Source organism: Toxotes jaculatrix, chromosome 2 (genome assembly GCF_017976425.1).
Source record: "Toxotes jaculatrix isolate fToxJac2 chromosome 2, fToxJac2.pri, whole genome shotgun sequence".
Classification (NCBI taxonomy): Eukaryota; Metazoa; Chordata; class Actinopteri; family Toxotidae; genus Toxotes; species Toxotes jaculatrix.
In genome coordinates, this window is record NC_054395.1 from 14,668,920 (window position 1) to 14,685,689 (window position 16,770).

At 41.0% G+C, this 16,770-nt stretch overlaps 1 protein-coding gene across 6 annotated transcripts in view; it reads right to left on the minus strand.

Annotated features, from left to right (window-relative positions):
• Positions 1 to 500: 500 nt before the first annotated feature.
• Positions 501 to 16,770, minus strand: part of LOC121191580 (neural cell adhesion molecule L1-like protein) — a 46,906-nt gene continuing 30,636 nt past the window's right edge. For 5 of the 6 annotated variants that reach the window (XM_041052816.1, XM_041052790.1, XM_041052798.1 and 2 more), the window contains exons 20-25: positions 15,210 to 15,414; positions 13,710 to 13,832; positions 11,838 to 12,020; positions 6,466 to 6,645; positions 5,173 to 5,245; positions 501 to 1,739 (exon numbers count right to left, since the gene is read on the minus strand). In XM_041052816.1, coding sequence (XP_040908750.1) covers positions 1,526 to 1,739; positions 5,173 to 5,245; positions 6,466 to 6,645; positions 11,838 to 12,020; positions 13,710 to 13,832; positions 15,210 to 15,414 — 978 coding nt within the window. In that variant the 3' untranslated portion in view covers positions 501 to 1,525. The remainder of the gene's footprint in view (positions 1,740 to 5,172; positions 5,246 to 6,465; positions 6,646 to 11,837; positions 12,021 to 13,709; positions 13,833 to 15,209; positions 15,415 to 16,770) is intronic. The other variant, XM_041052823.1, reaches the window with a different exon arrangement.

The window sequence follows — 16,770 nt, forward strand, 5'->3', positions numbered from 1 at the left end:
ATATCCTGTTTTATTACATGTGTTTAAGTAAGATTGTTGAATAGATAAACTCTCAACTTTTTCTGAGTTATATCCTTGATGAATATTTTAGTAACATGCATTATGCATGGGAGGAATCACTGCATGGATTAGCCACGGAGATCACGGGCAAAATATTTCTCGTTATTTGCAACGTGTTTGACCTTTGAGAAAATCAAGCTTAATTAAGCCATGTTTTTATCATTTCAGTATCACTTTGTGCTTAGTTTGTGTTTGTGAACGAAATGTACTGTATAATTTTGGAAATAGCTAAGAAGCAAAGAAGGATTTTTATGTTTTTGCAATTTCCCATCCCATGTTCAGTGGAGGAACATCTCAACTTGAAAGTGAGAGGGCCATGGAAGTGGATGCTTTTTAAATCACGGAAAAGGAGCAGCAAATAGAAACTGATGAATCACTGCACCAAGTAAAAAAAAAAAAAAAATTGGAAAGAAAGAAACTGACATTTAGGATTTCAAAATAATAAATAGCCCGGCTGCCTGATCATTTTAACGAGATATAGAGTGATTCACTCGGAATAAAGGCACATGATTAAAACGTCCCAGACTTTACAAACAGGAGCAGGACAAATTGCTTACATTTAGAAACTTCAGTACTGGAGAGTCCCTAAGGTGAAAGCTTTATTCACCAATTACAGTTTTAAGAAGTTCCTCAAATGAATGCATTCATGATTCCACTAATCAAACACAGAACTACACTTATCAATTTAACCTTCTTTCTAAACAACTAGTATACATCCCTTCTGTAATTTCCACACCCGACCAGGGGCGTGTTTGGGGAAATCAGATACTTGAACTTGTTGAGTTTGTTTAGTTCTTATGTTTATGTCTGGAAACACTTTTGATGTAATGACATAAAAGGACATCATGAGCATTTCGATAATAAAAAAAAAAATACAAATGGTCAACTTTCACATATCTGCATATTGATATTCAAAAAAACAAAAACAAAAATGAATACAAATAATATACAGTAATAGACAGTAAAGCATTTATGACTAGAAATTTGCCATGATGAGAGTGAAAGTCAGACGCCCTGTACTGTGCGATGAATGAATGAAGTCGTAGATACTTATATATGTTATTTTTGTCCATTGCGTAAAAAAATACAAATATTCTTTTCAGTATTTTTTAATTTGTGGAAAATAATTTTTTATCTGCTTCTCTTATAGTTACAGTATAAAATCAATGTACACCACTGAAGATTTATGGCTGATAGGTACAAAAACAATTAATTCTCATATCACTCTAATCATACAGTTCATTCTCTTACAGTATGTACAAAGACTCGGGTGGTTTTCACACTGATGTGTATGGCTGGATGCATTCTTTCATTTCCAGTCTTCAGGAAAAAAAACATCCGCTCATTCGAGACTTTTTCATTGCGCCATATTTGACAATTCAAGCAATATTGAGTGGCAGCAAAGCTAAATTTCAAAAGTTTCACGAAAGGATTTGAAGCAGCCTGTTTCAGCTGCAGCCTGGCTTTATGCAGTGACTGGGCTGGGTCCGCTGGGCTCGCCACCAGAACCTCTGTGCTTGGGTCCAGAATATTCTCCGATAAATGAACCGTCCTCGCTGAATTCTCCTCCACCGTCTGCGTAGTCAACCAGGCTGTCTCTGCTGACGCTGTCCCCAACAGTATCATTGCCATTCAGGGAACACAAGCTACTGCCCTTCAGTGGCTTCTCATCGCTGTCACTGCCATCAACAACAACAGAGAAGAATGACCGGGGTCAGTGGTGCAGTGCGTAAACAAACATATTGTATAGCACATCAGGCAGATGTTTGGAAGCAACACACATGACCTTAAGTGCCTGTGTCTGACACATAAGCACAGACGCACACACATTGTTTCAAATATAACCAAAAGCTACACACATATACACAGAAAGACCAGCGTACAGAGCATGCACAGTACATATAGACTATTAAATGCTTGGCTGCACTAACAGACACGCAGGCTCCCACTCACAAAGCAAGTTCTTATGGTTTCAATACATCACTACGGGCAGAAGGCAGGGGTGGATGCAGCGGCTGCACAGCGGGAAAGCGAGCACAGGGGAGGCAGGGAGGGCTTGCTACAATCACTTCACTAATTGCTAATTGCCAAGGCTTCAGGACCAAAGGCAATTTCAAATCTCTTTAAAGCCAGCGATGGAAATTGCCAGAGTGCAGTGAGAAAGAAGACTGGTGGGAGATGTGTGTGTGTGTGTGTGTGTGTGTGTGTGTGTGTGTGTGTGTGTGTGTGTGTGTGTGTGTGTGTGTGTGTGTGTGTGTGTGTAAGGGTTCTCAATCTCAGGGCTGAGATTGAGAAAGGGAGAAGGAAGAGGGGGGAAGAGGTGGGGCATATGCAATCCCAGACAAACAGCCTGTCATTCCTGGTATTCCCGAAGGGCCCACACGTGGGCCGAGGAGATTAGATGCCAATTTAAGGCTGGGCAACTGGCCAACTTGCAGGTGTCTCACTACAAGACGCGGGGTCACCTCAAAACACTGAGGATATTTTTCCTCCCTGTTCTCTTCTAATTCTATAAACCATCCCTGTTCGGTAACACCACTCTGTGGTTTAATATTCATAACACAGAGCGCCTGCGTTCAGAAACAGTGCTCAGGTGCCTGCTGTATGATAGTGCCATTTGAGGTGTGCTGTAGTTGACACCTGTGTCAAATACAAGCTTGACATTTTGAGCAGCATTTTTGCGCAGAAATGTGGTTCAAGCTAAGATTACAAATCAGGTCTCCTTCACAGGGATTTTTAATAACCAATCTTATCTCTCCAATTTAATGGGCCGTTTACCATGCAAGCCACATAAGGTCCGCATTTCAACTCTTATCAAACCTTCTTTCTCTGACGACTCTAGAGCGCCGAAGATAAGTGGCTGTTATCTAAGAGCAGTGGAATGCCACAGCCGTTGCAGCCCGCCCACATTGACTTTGAATACAGTGATAAAATGGGGCTGAGTGCTTCTGAGCCTCAGCTCATTCAAGACCCTGGTCGGGATCCAGCTCAGTCTCATCTGTCGGGAAAAGGCTTTCCTTCAGCCTCACAAACAGGTGAGAGAGGGCAGAAGGTAATTAAATTTGTCTTGCCATTAACCCATGCTGACTTGCTTTGGGGGCAGCAGAGACTTCAGATGCATGATGGATTTCTTTAACCCCCCCACCCCTGTACCTAAAGTATTTTGGGTTAAAGGTGTGTAGAGGAAAAACTTCTCCACATCTGCTGCCATCCCCTGAACTGCACTTAAAAACGTGAGACGATGAAAGCTAAGATGAGCGGGGCTAAAAAAAAATATATATATATATATATATATACACACACACACACACACACACACACACACATTTAAAAAAACAACAGAAAACTAGTTCAGAAATTGCACTATGCTGCTGGCTAACAGGCTAATTCAGCTACAACACCTGCTGTTCCTGCAGTGGACAGAGGTGCAGGGCACCAGAGGGCTGTCTCCAAAGAGAAATTGTCTGAACCATAATTACCACTTGTCAGATCCCCGGACACGTGGCATACCAGTGGGTGGTCCATTGCCTTCAGAGATTCAAAGGGCACAAGAGAGCCCTGAATCCAACTCTAAAGCCAGGAAAACAACATCACAGTACGGCTAAGGGCACTCTGGGGGGACAGTAGTCAGAGCAGCGTCATGAACGGGACCATGAGAGGCATTCTAAACAGATAGCTGCAGCCACACATCTGCACCGACTCCCAAACACATATTAGCATGGCTTCCCTGGCCCGACGAGCTCCAAAATAAACTTGGCAACACAGAAAACACTACCGAAAGTGTTCAAGACACCCTAACGTAACAATATCCATTCACACATTTATAGTCATTTTGGACGGTAAAAATTTACTTCTTACATCTTTAAGCTGTATTATCTATAAATGGAGTTTACAGAGATAATGCATTTTTCTTTTTTAATAGAATTATAGTCTTGGCAAGAATCAAAGGAAAGCAATTGGCAGCAACCACACAATGGTGAGATATCATGTTCTAAATAATGTGATGACGAGCAGAATCAAAGCCAACAGAAGAGGCCGTTTCAGTTGATTTCTGTCGCTTGTGCACAAACAAACACGGCCACTGTCACACAGCGGCTGCCGTGCTGTAAAGCACAATAGGATTCAGTCGATTTCCCTGAATTGTCACCGTAGCAGCTAAACAATGCAAACAATGGAAAATTCGACAGCTATTATAAAATACAACAGCTGTCTGCTGCGGGCTTAAAGGAAGGCCCAGTTTTTCCAACCATTTGCCATGCTGAGTCTTTGCCTGTTTCAAGCAATTACTGTACATCCTAAATCGATCTGTATGTCTGCAGAGGGAGCTTCCTCTATTGCAATTAAAAGTGTGGCCTCTGTTGAAGATAGTGTGCAGCATCCACCCTAATTCCCAATTCCAAGGTCCTGGCCTGCATATAATACAATATTTGTTTAAGAAAATGGAGGTCATATTGTATTATATATGAGGACTGTCATTGGATTACACTTTTTTTCTTCCTGACTTTGAAATTATGGTCCTGACTGTATGCTAGGTGTTATGTGTAAGTATGTTTTTAAGGTGCCTTTTGGTCTGCAGACTGTAAGTCGGCTATATTACACATGGAGACAGTGAGCGTATAGTGACTTTCAGGCAGACGCCATTTTAGTTAAACTATGGAAACAGCATTTGGTTAAAAAAACACACAAACATAAGAAACAAGCAGCCTATAAGTATGAAGAAACACACACATACTAACACACAAAATAACTAACTGATCCCTACAGACACAAGCTGACTCACACTCTCTGCTGAGCGCACACACGCAGTGTCACCCACTACTCTTAACTACTCTGTGTGATTACCTAGCCCGTTAAATGATGAGAACACTGGCTTCTAGGCTGATCCCGGTAAAGCTCATGAAAGCAAGGTTTGCTTTTGGGATGGGAGAGAAAAAAAAATGTATGGTGACACATGATGACAAATTAGCTTCTCAGTCAGAAGATATAACATATGGTTGGTAGATTAATACTGCAACAACACAATGCATTTCAAGGAGATTAAAAAAAAAGTGTCATTTCCTCAGCACACTTTTGCACTGCAGCTTTCCTCTGCAGAGTAGGAGCACAGCTCACCTGTATTCACAGAAGGTGTCATCATTCATTGCTTGTGACTCCACGTCAGGGTGGAGGTCCTCCTTTTCTTTCACTGCAAGGGGGACAGGACAGACATTTCAGTTTCATTGTTAAAGAGCAGCACTTTCATCCACAGATGTAATATATCTTACTTGTACAGTTGGGACACAAAATCATTTGTGACGCTTCAAATTCCAGTAACTATAAAGGTTCCTGTCTTTAACACTATTCAAAGGGAAGTAACTCAAACAGAAGCATCTGCCTTTTGTTAGCTTTGTTAACTTTTATCACCTTTTACAGAAAAATAAAAACTGAACATTTATGCGTACAGCACTAAATGATCTGAACTTTTACAGCGCTTCAGTGTATATAAGCGCTGAAATTCAAAAGTAATAACTGAAAAGCTTTTGAGGACAACTAAATATGACTGTGTAAACTTTATATCAAGTCTGTACACTGAAAGCCTCTTTCTCTGTCTGTACAAAGTGCTACACGTCAGCTCTTTGTGTAAATATGCTTTAAAAATACCAGTTGCTTTTGAGAGAGACAAAAGAGGGATTTCATGAAACGAGCTGGATGGGCAAAGGGGGAATCCAAAGGAGCTGATGAAATATTCAGTGCTTCATGTCAAAAGCTACTGCAGGCAAAGAAGCGGAGTTGAGGGGGGAGAAGACGGGAAAGCAAGTTGAGAGGGAAGAAAGTGAGTGAAGATTCACTTTGCAGGTAGGTACCATTGTGAGACTGAATTTGGCTCTGATAGAAAAAGCGCAGAGGAAGGTCTGCACAGGTGAGAGGTGGGGAGGAGTGGAACAAAGCCAGCTGATTCTCACTCATCTCGCTCGACACGGTACCAAATCACAGGTACCAAGCAGAACTAACAGGGGCGACACAAATTATTTCACATGCAGTAAAACTACACTTGCTGCAAGCATCATGCGGACAGTTCATTTGGGGTTAATGATCTTGGGCTTGGCGGAGCTGGCATGCATAGGTGTCCAGCATGCACGCATAATGCATTTCCAAACAGGATCGGGGTCAGGGTTGAGGCCCACTGCACATTTTCACTCCTTTAGGAGGCGAACCAAAATAGCAATAACAGTTAAAGCAAAGAACCATACTTGAAAAGCTGGCTGTGTTTAAAAATGTCGAGATATTTTTTTAAAATTTTATAATATTACCAAATTAGGCTGATAACTTCTACATATTTTCTACACATTTCATGAGCTGAATTTTGGTTCGCCTCCAGAAACGAAATGACAAGGGGGACCCAGCCCTGGTCAAAGACTAACTGACCTTTTTCCATGGAGAACATGTCTTGTCGCTGGCAAGGCGGTGGCGTACCTGCATACTTGCCACCTTTGTTTCTCTGCACAAAGCAGGCCATGAGTACAACAAGGGTGAGGAGCGCCACAGCACACATGGTCCCAATGAACCATCCCCTGGTCGAAAAGTTGCTCTGCTGACCCTCCGCACCTGAGAACAAAAAAACAGCAAAGACACACAGAGCTCAAAGATCTATTTCACACACAGGTCTATTTGAGAATGACGATTCCCCTAAAGCACTCCTCATACAAGTTTATCTTTCGCTAAAAACAGTAAAACGTGATGGATTCAAGTTTGAGCGGATGTTCTCACATCATATCTCACTCACATTCCCTTCAGCTATAACACTCTGTCTCTTCTGAAAGAATATTAGACAGGATGGACACAAAACACACAACACACAGTGATGCAAGAAAGACAAACTCACACATTCAATACCAATTAGTAATGTTACGGCAGGTTACTAAGCTCTACTGACTACAACACCTTTCTCTCCTCTCACCTGTGACTCGAGTCTGGATAACGTCTTCGAAAATGCTAGCATTATCAAGCAGCCTCTTGGCCACGAGGCGTACAGTGTACACCGTCCCAGGTTTGAGCCCATCAATTACGTGGAAACTTTGAGAAGTGTTTATAGCCTCTGAAATCCGCCAGTTACCATCACCTACACAGCCAAGCACAAGAAGTGCAAGCACAAGCAGCAACTTTGTATTAGCATTCATGCTATCGAAAAAGAATATAGTATGAGCTGTTGCCAAGTAATAGATGTTTCCAAAGTAAATGTGTTGGTTGTACTATATATAACTTTAAATACATCTTGGTACATTTTGAGGATATCGTGGAAATGATGGAAGTTGCCATGCAGACATTAGGCTTATAATATATTTTTAGATGTTTATAGAAAACCTTCCCAGTTGCACTAAAACATGATGCCACCTAAAAATTCCTATCTGTGTTTAGCAAGGCGGGGATAGGAAAAGTAGCTTACGGTTATTCATATAAGCCACATAAAGCTGTGAGTCCTGCTGCTCTTCTCTGGCAGTCCAGCTGATTTTGGCAAAGGTGTCACTCACATAAGAGCTTATGTTCAACAGGGCTGGAACTGATAAAAAGAGAGAAGAAATAGGAGGAGGAAAATCAGGAGGAAAGGAAAACACAGACAGGCACAGAGAAAAGGAGAAAGAAGGCAGGAAAAGAGGATTAGCAGAGGCAAATAGGATCCCCCCGCAGCTTGAGAACAGTGCAGCTAGAGGAAACACTTCAAGACGACAGTTCAAAAGGCAACGCTGGGCCCCAGACTTAATTGAGTGGAGCTGGATTTCGGCTCATAAAGGGTAGATATAGAGATCGTGGGCGGGAGTGACATCTAGTCTTCACTCTCTCTTAAGCAAAACTGGCATTTCCTGACACCCCCCCCACCCCCCTCCCATGCGCAGATATCAGAACAGACTGAACCAACTCCATGTCTCGAATCCCATTGTTGGTTGAATGTTCAGGTACATCAAGATGAGATCACAGGGAAATTATTGTGCATGTATGAGAGTGAGCTATATACCTAAATAAAGATGAGTAGAATTGCCTGGGATAGAGCTGGGAAATGAGAGAGAGCAGTTGAGCCCTGAAATGAAACAGAAGCCTCAGATGTTAGATTCCTGCTACAACGCTGTCAGGTTTAATACTCTATATTGTGCAACACGCAAGCTCTATTAACAACATGAAGGCAGGAATGCTAGAGCAACCGGGAAAAGCAACTGGTAGCAACTGTGCAAGTACAGTGCAGCTGATAGCAAACACACATTAACTGCAGCAGGGACTGCATCTTTTCACACAAGAAATGTGCTGTCTTTCCTGAACTGGTATTCAGGAGTTATCCAAACTACATTTGTACAACTGTAAAGGAACTTTTGCTGAGACTATGGCCAGGTACTAGCTAGACAACTACAACTTTGTCTGTCTCTACCACCCCTACTTCAGTGCTAGCAAGCTGCAGCAGCTGCAGGTGGTGATACATACTGCTCTGAACAGGAGCCACAGCTGGATCTTCAGAGGGATAAAAAGAAAATGAAATACAGCAGAAGATTAAAAATATATGGAAAGCCAGCTTTAAGGTTTATAGAGCAGGCACAAACACGCACACCACACTCACAGATTCGTAGAGATGCGCGATCGCACACGCATGCACATCCGCATACAAATATGAAAAGCCGTGCATCCTCAGAAACATATGCACATGTATACATGCATGAGCAACCTGTTAGTTAGTGGTGCTTTAGATTTGATGAGTGGTGGAGTTCAGCACCTCCAGGGGGCACTGTGTAGAAGTTCATACTCTATTTGCTCCTAGTTTTACTCCTAATTTAAACAGCTACAGATTCTCATCATGGTGCTGGTTGGAATTACTTTTCTTTAATGGGGCAATGCATATATATACAGAAAGTTAATGTGTCCACCCTTACTGTAAGAACCAAAGGAATGCACTCTTTGGATGCTCCAGCCCCCCTCCCCTTCCCCTGTGCCATAGTTGAACAAATCCCAGTGGGCCGCCGCATCGGTGGGCAGGTGGGCCATCAAAAAATCCATAAAGTTTTCACCTGCCCTCTCTGTATACCTGTCATTCAGGGTGTGCATTAGAGCGCGCTGCATGTGTGTTGCAGGACTGGGCAGTCGTTGACATGTTGCAAAATCTGCATGGATTGGGGAATAATGTTTACCACTCGGGTTTACTTTGCTATCTGATTATGTAACTGGTAGGTGGTTTTCTTTGGTTATTGTTAGACTCACGACAACAACGATTTCACACTCAGAGGTCGAGGAACACAAGAGAGAGGGGAAGCAACCAGCGCAGCAGCATCAATAGCTGAGATTGAGGAAAGAGTGGAGGAATGTGGCTGAGAGGGTAAGGATGGCTGCAACACAGGTTTATAGCCTACTCACAGTTACTACTACGTCATCCTCTCATGTTGGACTGAGGGCAGACTGGGCGCTACAGTGACTCACTATTGCTTCTGGAGGTATGCATTACGAGATGGGACGAGTTTAAAACATCTTATTAAGTATCATATTAAGTATTATAAACTAAAATACGTACATATTTACGTACGTATATACTTTAAAAGGAGGAAAAATATGGTATACAAAGAAAAATGTGATCATTGTAAGTATGAACTTTATAGCTAGTAACTACATGGTCATTATGTATTTTTATTATTTAACAATTTTGAGGATTTGTATTTGTTTTGGAATAGATTAATAGAAATTTGTTTCTTTTAGTTTTCATCATGTTGGTTTTGGTCTGATAAACTGTGTTGGGAATTTTCTAGTGTTACATTGATTTTTAAATGGACTGGATTTGCATTCATTGGTAGAAATGTTTCATTAGCTGTTGTACAGACATCATTGAATGTGCACGTGTTTCTGCCTGTATTAGTGCTCACATTGTCTACTGTGAATATTGTGAGCCCCAACCTGAACTTAAATTGAATTTTAAAAAAAGAACGCTGCTGCACACTGAAACAGTCTGTTCTGCTCTGATTGCTGAATCCTGAACTGATTAGAGTGAACATAAAGGCAGCCCTTGATTATTATGTTTCTAACTAAACTTTTTCAAACATTAAGTTCAAGCTATTAGCAAATTTGTTGGCGATAACAACTTGGGTTTTCAAATGTTGTGCCAGAGAGCAAATAATTGGTGGTTATTTTTGTGTGGCTTTAGAGGTATATGCTCCTCTGTGCTTTTTGTCTAGTTTGTAACCCGATTTATCTCTGCGGCTTTGTTATCTCATGAGACTTGATGGAGAAAAACAGATATTTTTCTCTATCTGCCACACTCCTCTGCTATGGTTTGCTGTTCTCTCAGTTTTCTCTGTGCCTCTTTCTCACAGATGTTTTATCCCACTCTTCTGTGTGTGTGTTCATATATATATATATATATATATATATATATATATATATATATATATATATATATATATATATAATTTCAGCCACTGTCTTTGCATCGCAAGCCTTTTAAACACGCACATGGACACACGGACAAACAGACACACATATCTGCTGATACCTCTATGGCTGTTTTTTTAGTTTGGTATGTAAGTCTGTTATTTTTCCAGACTATTTTCAAACTAAAAAACTGTTTATCCTATCTAAATGGCGATTAGGCATTAAAAGCTCATTCAGTCATGAAGGTGAGCCTGGGCTTACTAACCCACATGCATTCTTTTTTTTTTTTTTTTACCACTGTCACTCCATCACTCGCCATTAATGTCTCTAAATTCATGATGCCCCTGCTCCGTGCTATTGGCATCCATAAATGTACTCTGCTGCATTGTGACTAACGTGCCCCGAGGACAGCGCTCCGAAACAGAACCATTTTATCTCCCCACCGAGCCTCTACTCAACCATATTTACAAACAATGCATCTAATGGCTCTCAGGCCGGACATCCACCTACATGATGCAGAGCCTCTCAAAGGAAATATAAAAGCCAGAGAGGAATGAATAACTTTTATTAAAACATTCAGAGATAGCGGAGAAAGATTTTCTCAAGCGCTCATTTTTTTCTCCTCCCCTGCCAAACAATGGTGGGAGCAAAGAGTTTTTCAGGAACTTTTAACTGTCACAAAATTCTAGCACTCAACTTCCAGTGTTACTCATTCAGTATCAGTGCTGAAATTAAAGCCTGCCAGATTCCAATAGACCAGCACTGGAGTACTGTTGTCCAATTAGAAACCAGAATGTGGCTGAATGACAGTATATGGTTTTACAAACAACCAATATAAAGTTTTAACAAAGAGTTAAATTACAATGGACAGACTCTGCGTGGATTTATTTTATGTGAGATACAAATTAAAGTCACAATGCGTGGAGAATTTTTGGCTTTGGCACCCCCTAGTGGTAGAATGTGTAGGCACATAGACTGCACCATTTTCGACTGTCTCATTTCATCTTAAGTAAAAAACTGTATCATTGGCATGATGTAAATGATGCTATCATTACATAAAAATGTAATACTTATTAGCTTCAATCAGTTAATGTCATGGCTAAGAGGGATTTTGCAAGTAGCGGCTCAAAACTGACAACATAACTCACAGAGTAAACTACAAGTTTTTACCATTCAGTTAGCCAGGGAGAAAAGAGCTGGTACGGCTACTGTTTTTCCAGATCATACTACACATACTGAGGTTGAAGTTTACAAAATCTCCACATTGTAGGAACTATTACGTTGCAGCTACCATGTCTGTAATTGCATTATCCCTCTAACACTGGAGGGGCTTTCATACTAAAACCAGTGCAAAGCCTATTAGCCACACTACTACCACAGGTACACTGATTTCATCTACTCACGTCCAACAGAGATGGTGTTGCCCTCCTGGGCCAGCGGAGGTCCACAACCTGCTCGAGTGCAGGCACTGAGGTGGAAGCGGTAGAGGCTGCCCTCCTTTAAGCCTTGAAGCTGCTGCTGAGTGGTGTCAGCCCCAATGATGTTCATCTCCTGGGAGTCAACCACCTCAAGTGTGGTCTCATTAACTATAGATGAAGAAGAAAGATGTCAGGTCAGTTCACATGGCATGAGTGAGCCTACAATGGACAAACGCAGGAAAAGTCACCACTGTTTGGCTCATGTATGTTAATGGAACACAACTATAATGAGGGTCAATGGTCGAGGGAAGGGAAAGATGAGGAGATGTCATGCTAGCTCATGCAGAGAGTGAACGTAGCAGATACATGTCCTGACAGGTGAGCTGAGGAGGAATACATTATGAAGAGAGTCGTGAGAAGATGAAAGGAGCAGGTAGAGAGCTCAAGAGGAGTGGGGGTGGTGTAAACAAGTGGCAATGGATGAAAAGAGGAGGAAGAGGAGAGAAATGAAAAGCAGAGGGAGGAAATGGAGGCGACTTAATGAAGGAAATGATGAAAAACCAACAGTGTAAAAGGAAGAGAAAAATGAACAGGTGGAAAAACAGGAGGAAGAAAGAGACAAGAGGGAAAGAAAACATGAAACATAAGGTAGAAGCAGTAAAAGGACTGCTGAAAGCAAGACACTTCTCCTGAACCCCCCCTTCGTTGCTGAAATGCAGGTGAGAGCTGAATATGTGCCAAGCCTGTTGTTCCACTTCAAAAAAATGATTTTTGTTTGCAACACAGAACACGGGATATTTTATGAGTTTGTGAACACACTTACACAGCAATTTCATGACTCCACCGGATGTGCAGGCCGTGCATATAGCACGGCATATAATATTTTATTTATAGAATTAACGGAAAACAAAATTTGAAATATGCTTACATGCTACACGGTAAATCTTTTCAACTAAAAAAAAAAAAAGAACGAAAAAACTCCAACATCCACAGACTGCATTGTGTGGGAATATCTGTGCAAGGTCTGACATTGGATATGAAAAAAAAAAAAACAGAAAGGATAGAGGGACAGAGTGTATTGAAGAGCTGGCCAGACTCCGTGGGTGTTGGTGGAGGCGGCAAAGGGCTGTCTCTGCCTTCACATTTTACACAAAAGACTTCAGAAATGTCAGCCAATGAGAGTGTAGGCTTTGAAAACAGAGAGAGCGTAATGAAAGACCCTTACTCACTTATTCGCCCTAACTGCACTGCAGGTATTGTTTATTTTTTTCTAAGAGTTTTTTTTTTTTTTTTTTTTTTTTTGAAATGCTCCTGAGTGATAAATGTCAAAGAAATCTGTGGTAGAGGCAAAAACAGCCCTGACTTAAATTATCCTTTGGGAAGAGAACCTGCAGTCCAGGAGGATACGAGATAAGAAACACAGAGGAAACTGTCAAACCCCAATCTAAAGCCAGCTGAACAACTGGGCTGTTGCAGACCACTGTGGAGAGTTTGGTGTTAAACACTGCCACCTAGTGTCTGGTATGATAACAGGAGGAGGGAGGGGAAAGGGAATAAGGGTGGTTGACAGTGTATGAAGCACGTTTTCAGGTTTTTTTCAAATGGGAATCAAAACAACTGTAAGCCCAAAGGTAAACTGTAGTATCCCTGATACACTCCCCTCACACTGCCTCCTCTCTGACCAGATTTTTCTCACCTCCCACCACTGATGCTGCACCTACACTCCTGATCACACGTCGCCCACAAAGCCTCACACAACAGAAAAAAAAAAACAAAACACTGAGGTACAGCACAGAGGAAGCTATTAAGGCCAAAGAGTCAGTGAGTAATTAGTCAAACAACATTGTATGTACATACTGAGGTGGTACTGCAGGAGATAACCAGTGAGGATGCCGTTTGCCTCCAGAGGTGGTCCCCATACCAGCAAAATGGAGTCCTTCTGGGCATTGGAGGCAGTCAACACAGGCACTTGTTCAGGAACTATGAAAATGACAGTAATGTTAATGAATCTACTGTACAGACATGTTTCTCCAGCAGCTTGTTTGGTTAAACGTTACCATTGTCATGATCAGCCATTAAGGGGGCTGTTTTCTGAATCCTTTAGTTTGTTATTTTAAACTCTTTTGTGGACGTTTTGAGCTTCTGGACTCTTCTTTAGTTTCTTTAGTTCTGTTAGTAGTTCCGGTTGTGTTTCTTTAGTCAAGTTGCTCTTGTTTTAGGTGTTTGAGCTTTGGTTGTGTATTTCCTGTTTTATTTTGAAGTCGTAGCCCTTGTGTATCTTGTCTTTGTCTACATCCTGTCTTTGTCTAGTTTCCCTCCTTTTGTGATTGTCTGCCCCGCCCTAATTGGTTTCACCTGTTGCCTGTTACCTCGTGTATATAAGTCTCGTTGTTGGCTGTGTCGATTCCTTTATCTGTATCCAAGTCTGTCTGTGTCCTTACTCAAGTCTGCATCCAAGCCAATGTCTGTTCCCAAGTCCGTTGACATGCCCCCTGTCTGTGTTTGTCTCGAGGCTTGTGTTTGCCCTGTTCTCCTGTCCTGTTCTCCATTGTTGGTTGACCTCAAGTGAGGACTTTTGAGTTTTTTGGGACTGGGGTTTGTTTTTCTCCATCCTGGATAAGTTTTAGTTGTTGGAGTTTTTGGTTTTCTGGCCCTGGATCCAGTGATTCTGAGTTAACAAAAAGGGCTTTTTAATTTAATCTGTGTTTGTTGCTAACCACCATTATAACAACCATCAGAGTGCCAGTCTGTTTCAGTGGCAATATTTTAGGGTGCTTAAATCATGACAGTCATTTACAAATAAGTTAAATTTCTCTCTCTCTCTCTCTCATGTCAAATGTGTTTTCATGCTTGATGTTTCTTTCTGTGCACTTTATTTTAAAAGCCCCCCTTTTCGCTTTTATTTGGTAAACAGATGAAATACACATTAATGTCACCATATGACTTGATTTGAGGTTTTTAAGCAGCTTTGTCATTTTGCAAGGCTGCAACACGGAGCAGCCTTTAACAGGTTATTTTCATGAAAAACTTCATCAGGAATCGCCTCTGGTGGCCTCTTTCTCTGCTGCTTTTAAGGATAAACATTGCACTGAAGCTAAGTTATTTAAAGATCCTCTCCAGACATGTGTTGATGTAAAATAAATAAATTAATTAATAATTAAATAATCTGCTTTGAATTACATTTTCTATGTGATACGGTTTAAACGTCCACTATGTCATTAGTGTATTTTTCTGCAAGCTTGAGTGTTTTTTTTTTTTTTATTTAGTTTTTGTGTACTTTACCCAAGTATTTATAAATGAACATGGAACAACCATATGATGTTGGTATGTCGGTATGTCTCGCTCACAACACCTCACCTCCTTCTGGAGTGCTGAAGAAGACGGGGTCACTGTTGGGCCCATTTCCCTTCTTGTTGAAAACACTGACGGTGAGTCTGTACTCAGAGTAAGGTTCAAGGCCTGGCACGATGGCATGACTCCTCTTTCCAGGGAAGGACAGGGACTGGCGATCATCTAAAATCTTCTTGGGATTCAGCAGACTCCGCTTCCTCAACCAGTGAACCTGTTAGAGAGAAGTAATGAAAGATGGTGAGGGGCACGTCTGAACAGAGACGAGGGAGAGAGGCAGAGAATAAGACGGATCAGTGAGATAGAATATGTTGATGAGCAGCAATTAATGCCTTGTTTCACCTGTTATGAGGCAGACGTGAAATCAAACATCACGTTAACTGTGAACTTTTTAGCGTTAGCTCTGAAATGTAGCTTTTTTTTCAGTTTGTGCTGTTAATTGCTGTGCTGTCTCTATACTTTTAATGACAGCACCAATACAGGTGGCAGAGTGAAGTTAAGGGAGAACGTGCCAAAGAGCATCATTTTTACAGGGTACTGTATCATATCATCACATTTATTATGCACTTTTTAATTGAATTCTAGACATACAAGTTTGATTAAATTATACATCAGACATAAACGAATTAAAGATTTAAAAATATGCTAAACAACGGTCTGCTAAAATGGAGAACAGGCAGATGCCTAATCATTGAGTTCATCCTCTGCAGGTGTTGAACTGCTATTTCTTAGCTAACCAGAAACGGTACAACATTCAGAAAACAGCCATTAAGAGAGTCTGAAATGCAGAAAGTGAAAACAAATTGAGTCACAAAATCTTAAATCATTTCATTTTTAGGGAATAATCTTTCTAAATGTGTTCTTTGCTGTAATGAATGTGCCCTTGCTAGATAAAACCTGACAACTTTAACTGACATATAACTTTATTTTTAGAAAACTGAGCTTGCTTGCCTATGCTTTACAAGCAATGTGTCACTCATAATGTCCTATGAGAGTCACATACCCAGACTATACTATGAAAGCTTTGCTCTAAAAATATTTATATCAGGACTGAGGCTCAGGTGGCTTCACTGATTAATGGAGCTTGAGAGTATTTGGATAGAGCACCTAAAATAAAATAAAATAAGATTCTCAAAGTCAGAAAATGAACATTTCTGTGTCTGTCTCGGCTCCATCCTGCCCCATTAAAATGTTCATTTGCACTTACAATATTGGTTGAAAAGAGCACTTATAAAAGACAAAGCAGTAAAAGTGAGTGGTGTCTCTTTTCTGGGGATCTGTCCTTGGTAATGACACACTGAAGACAGGTGAGCGAAGAGGGATAAGAGTGGAAATGTCTATTATAATGTGACCTAGAAAGAAATGTGCTAGAATAAAGATCTAATTGTACTCAGTAAAACAGGTAAAGGATTTTGACCTTGTAAGTTAACTTTCTAAATTAAAGCTAGTGGTATCATCCAGCAGCGCTCTCTCTAGCCTGCTGATCCTCCATGATTATGAAAACATTACTTAAAAAGCACATTGATACAACTTTAGTAAAAAAAAAACAAGGTATGTCATAAGACTCTTT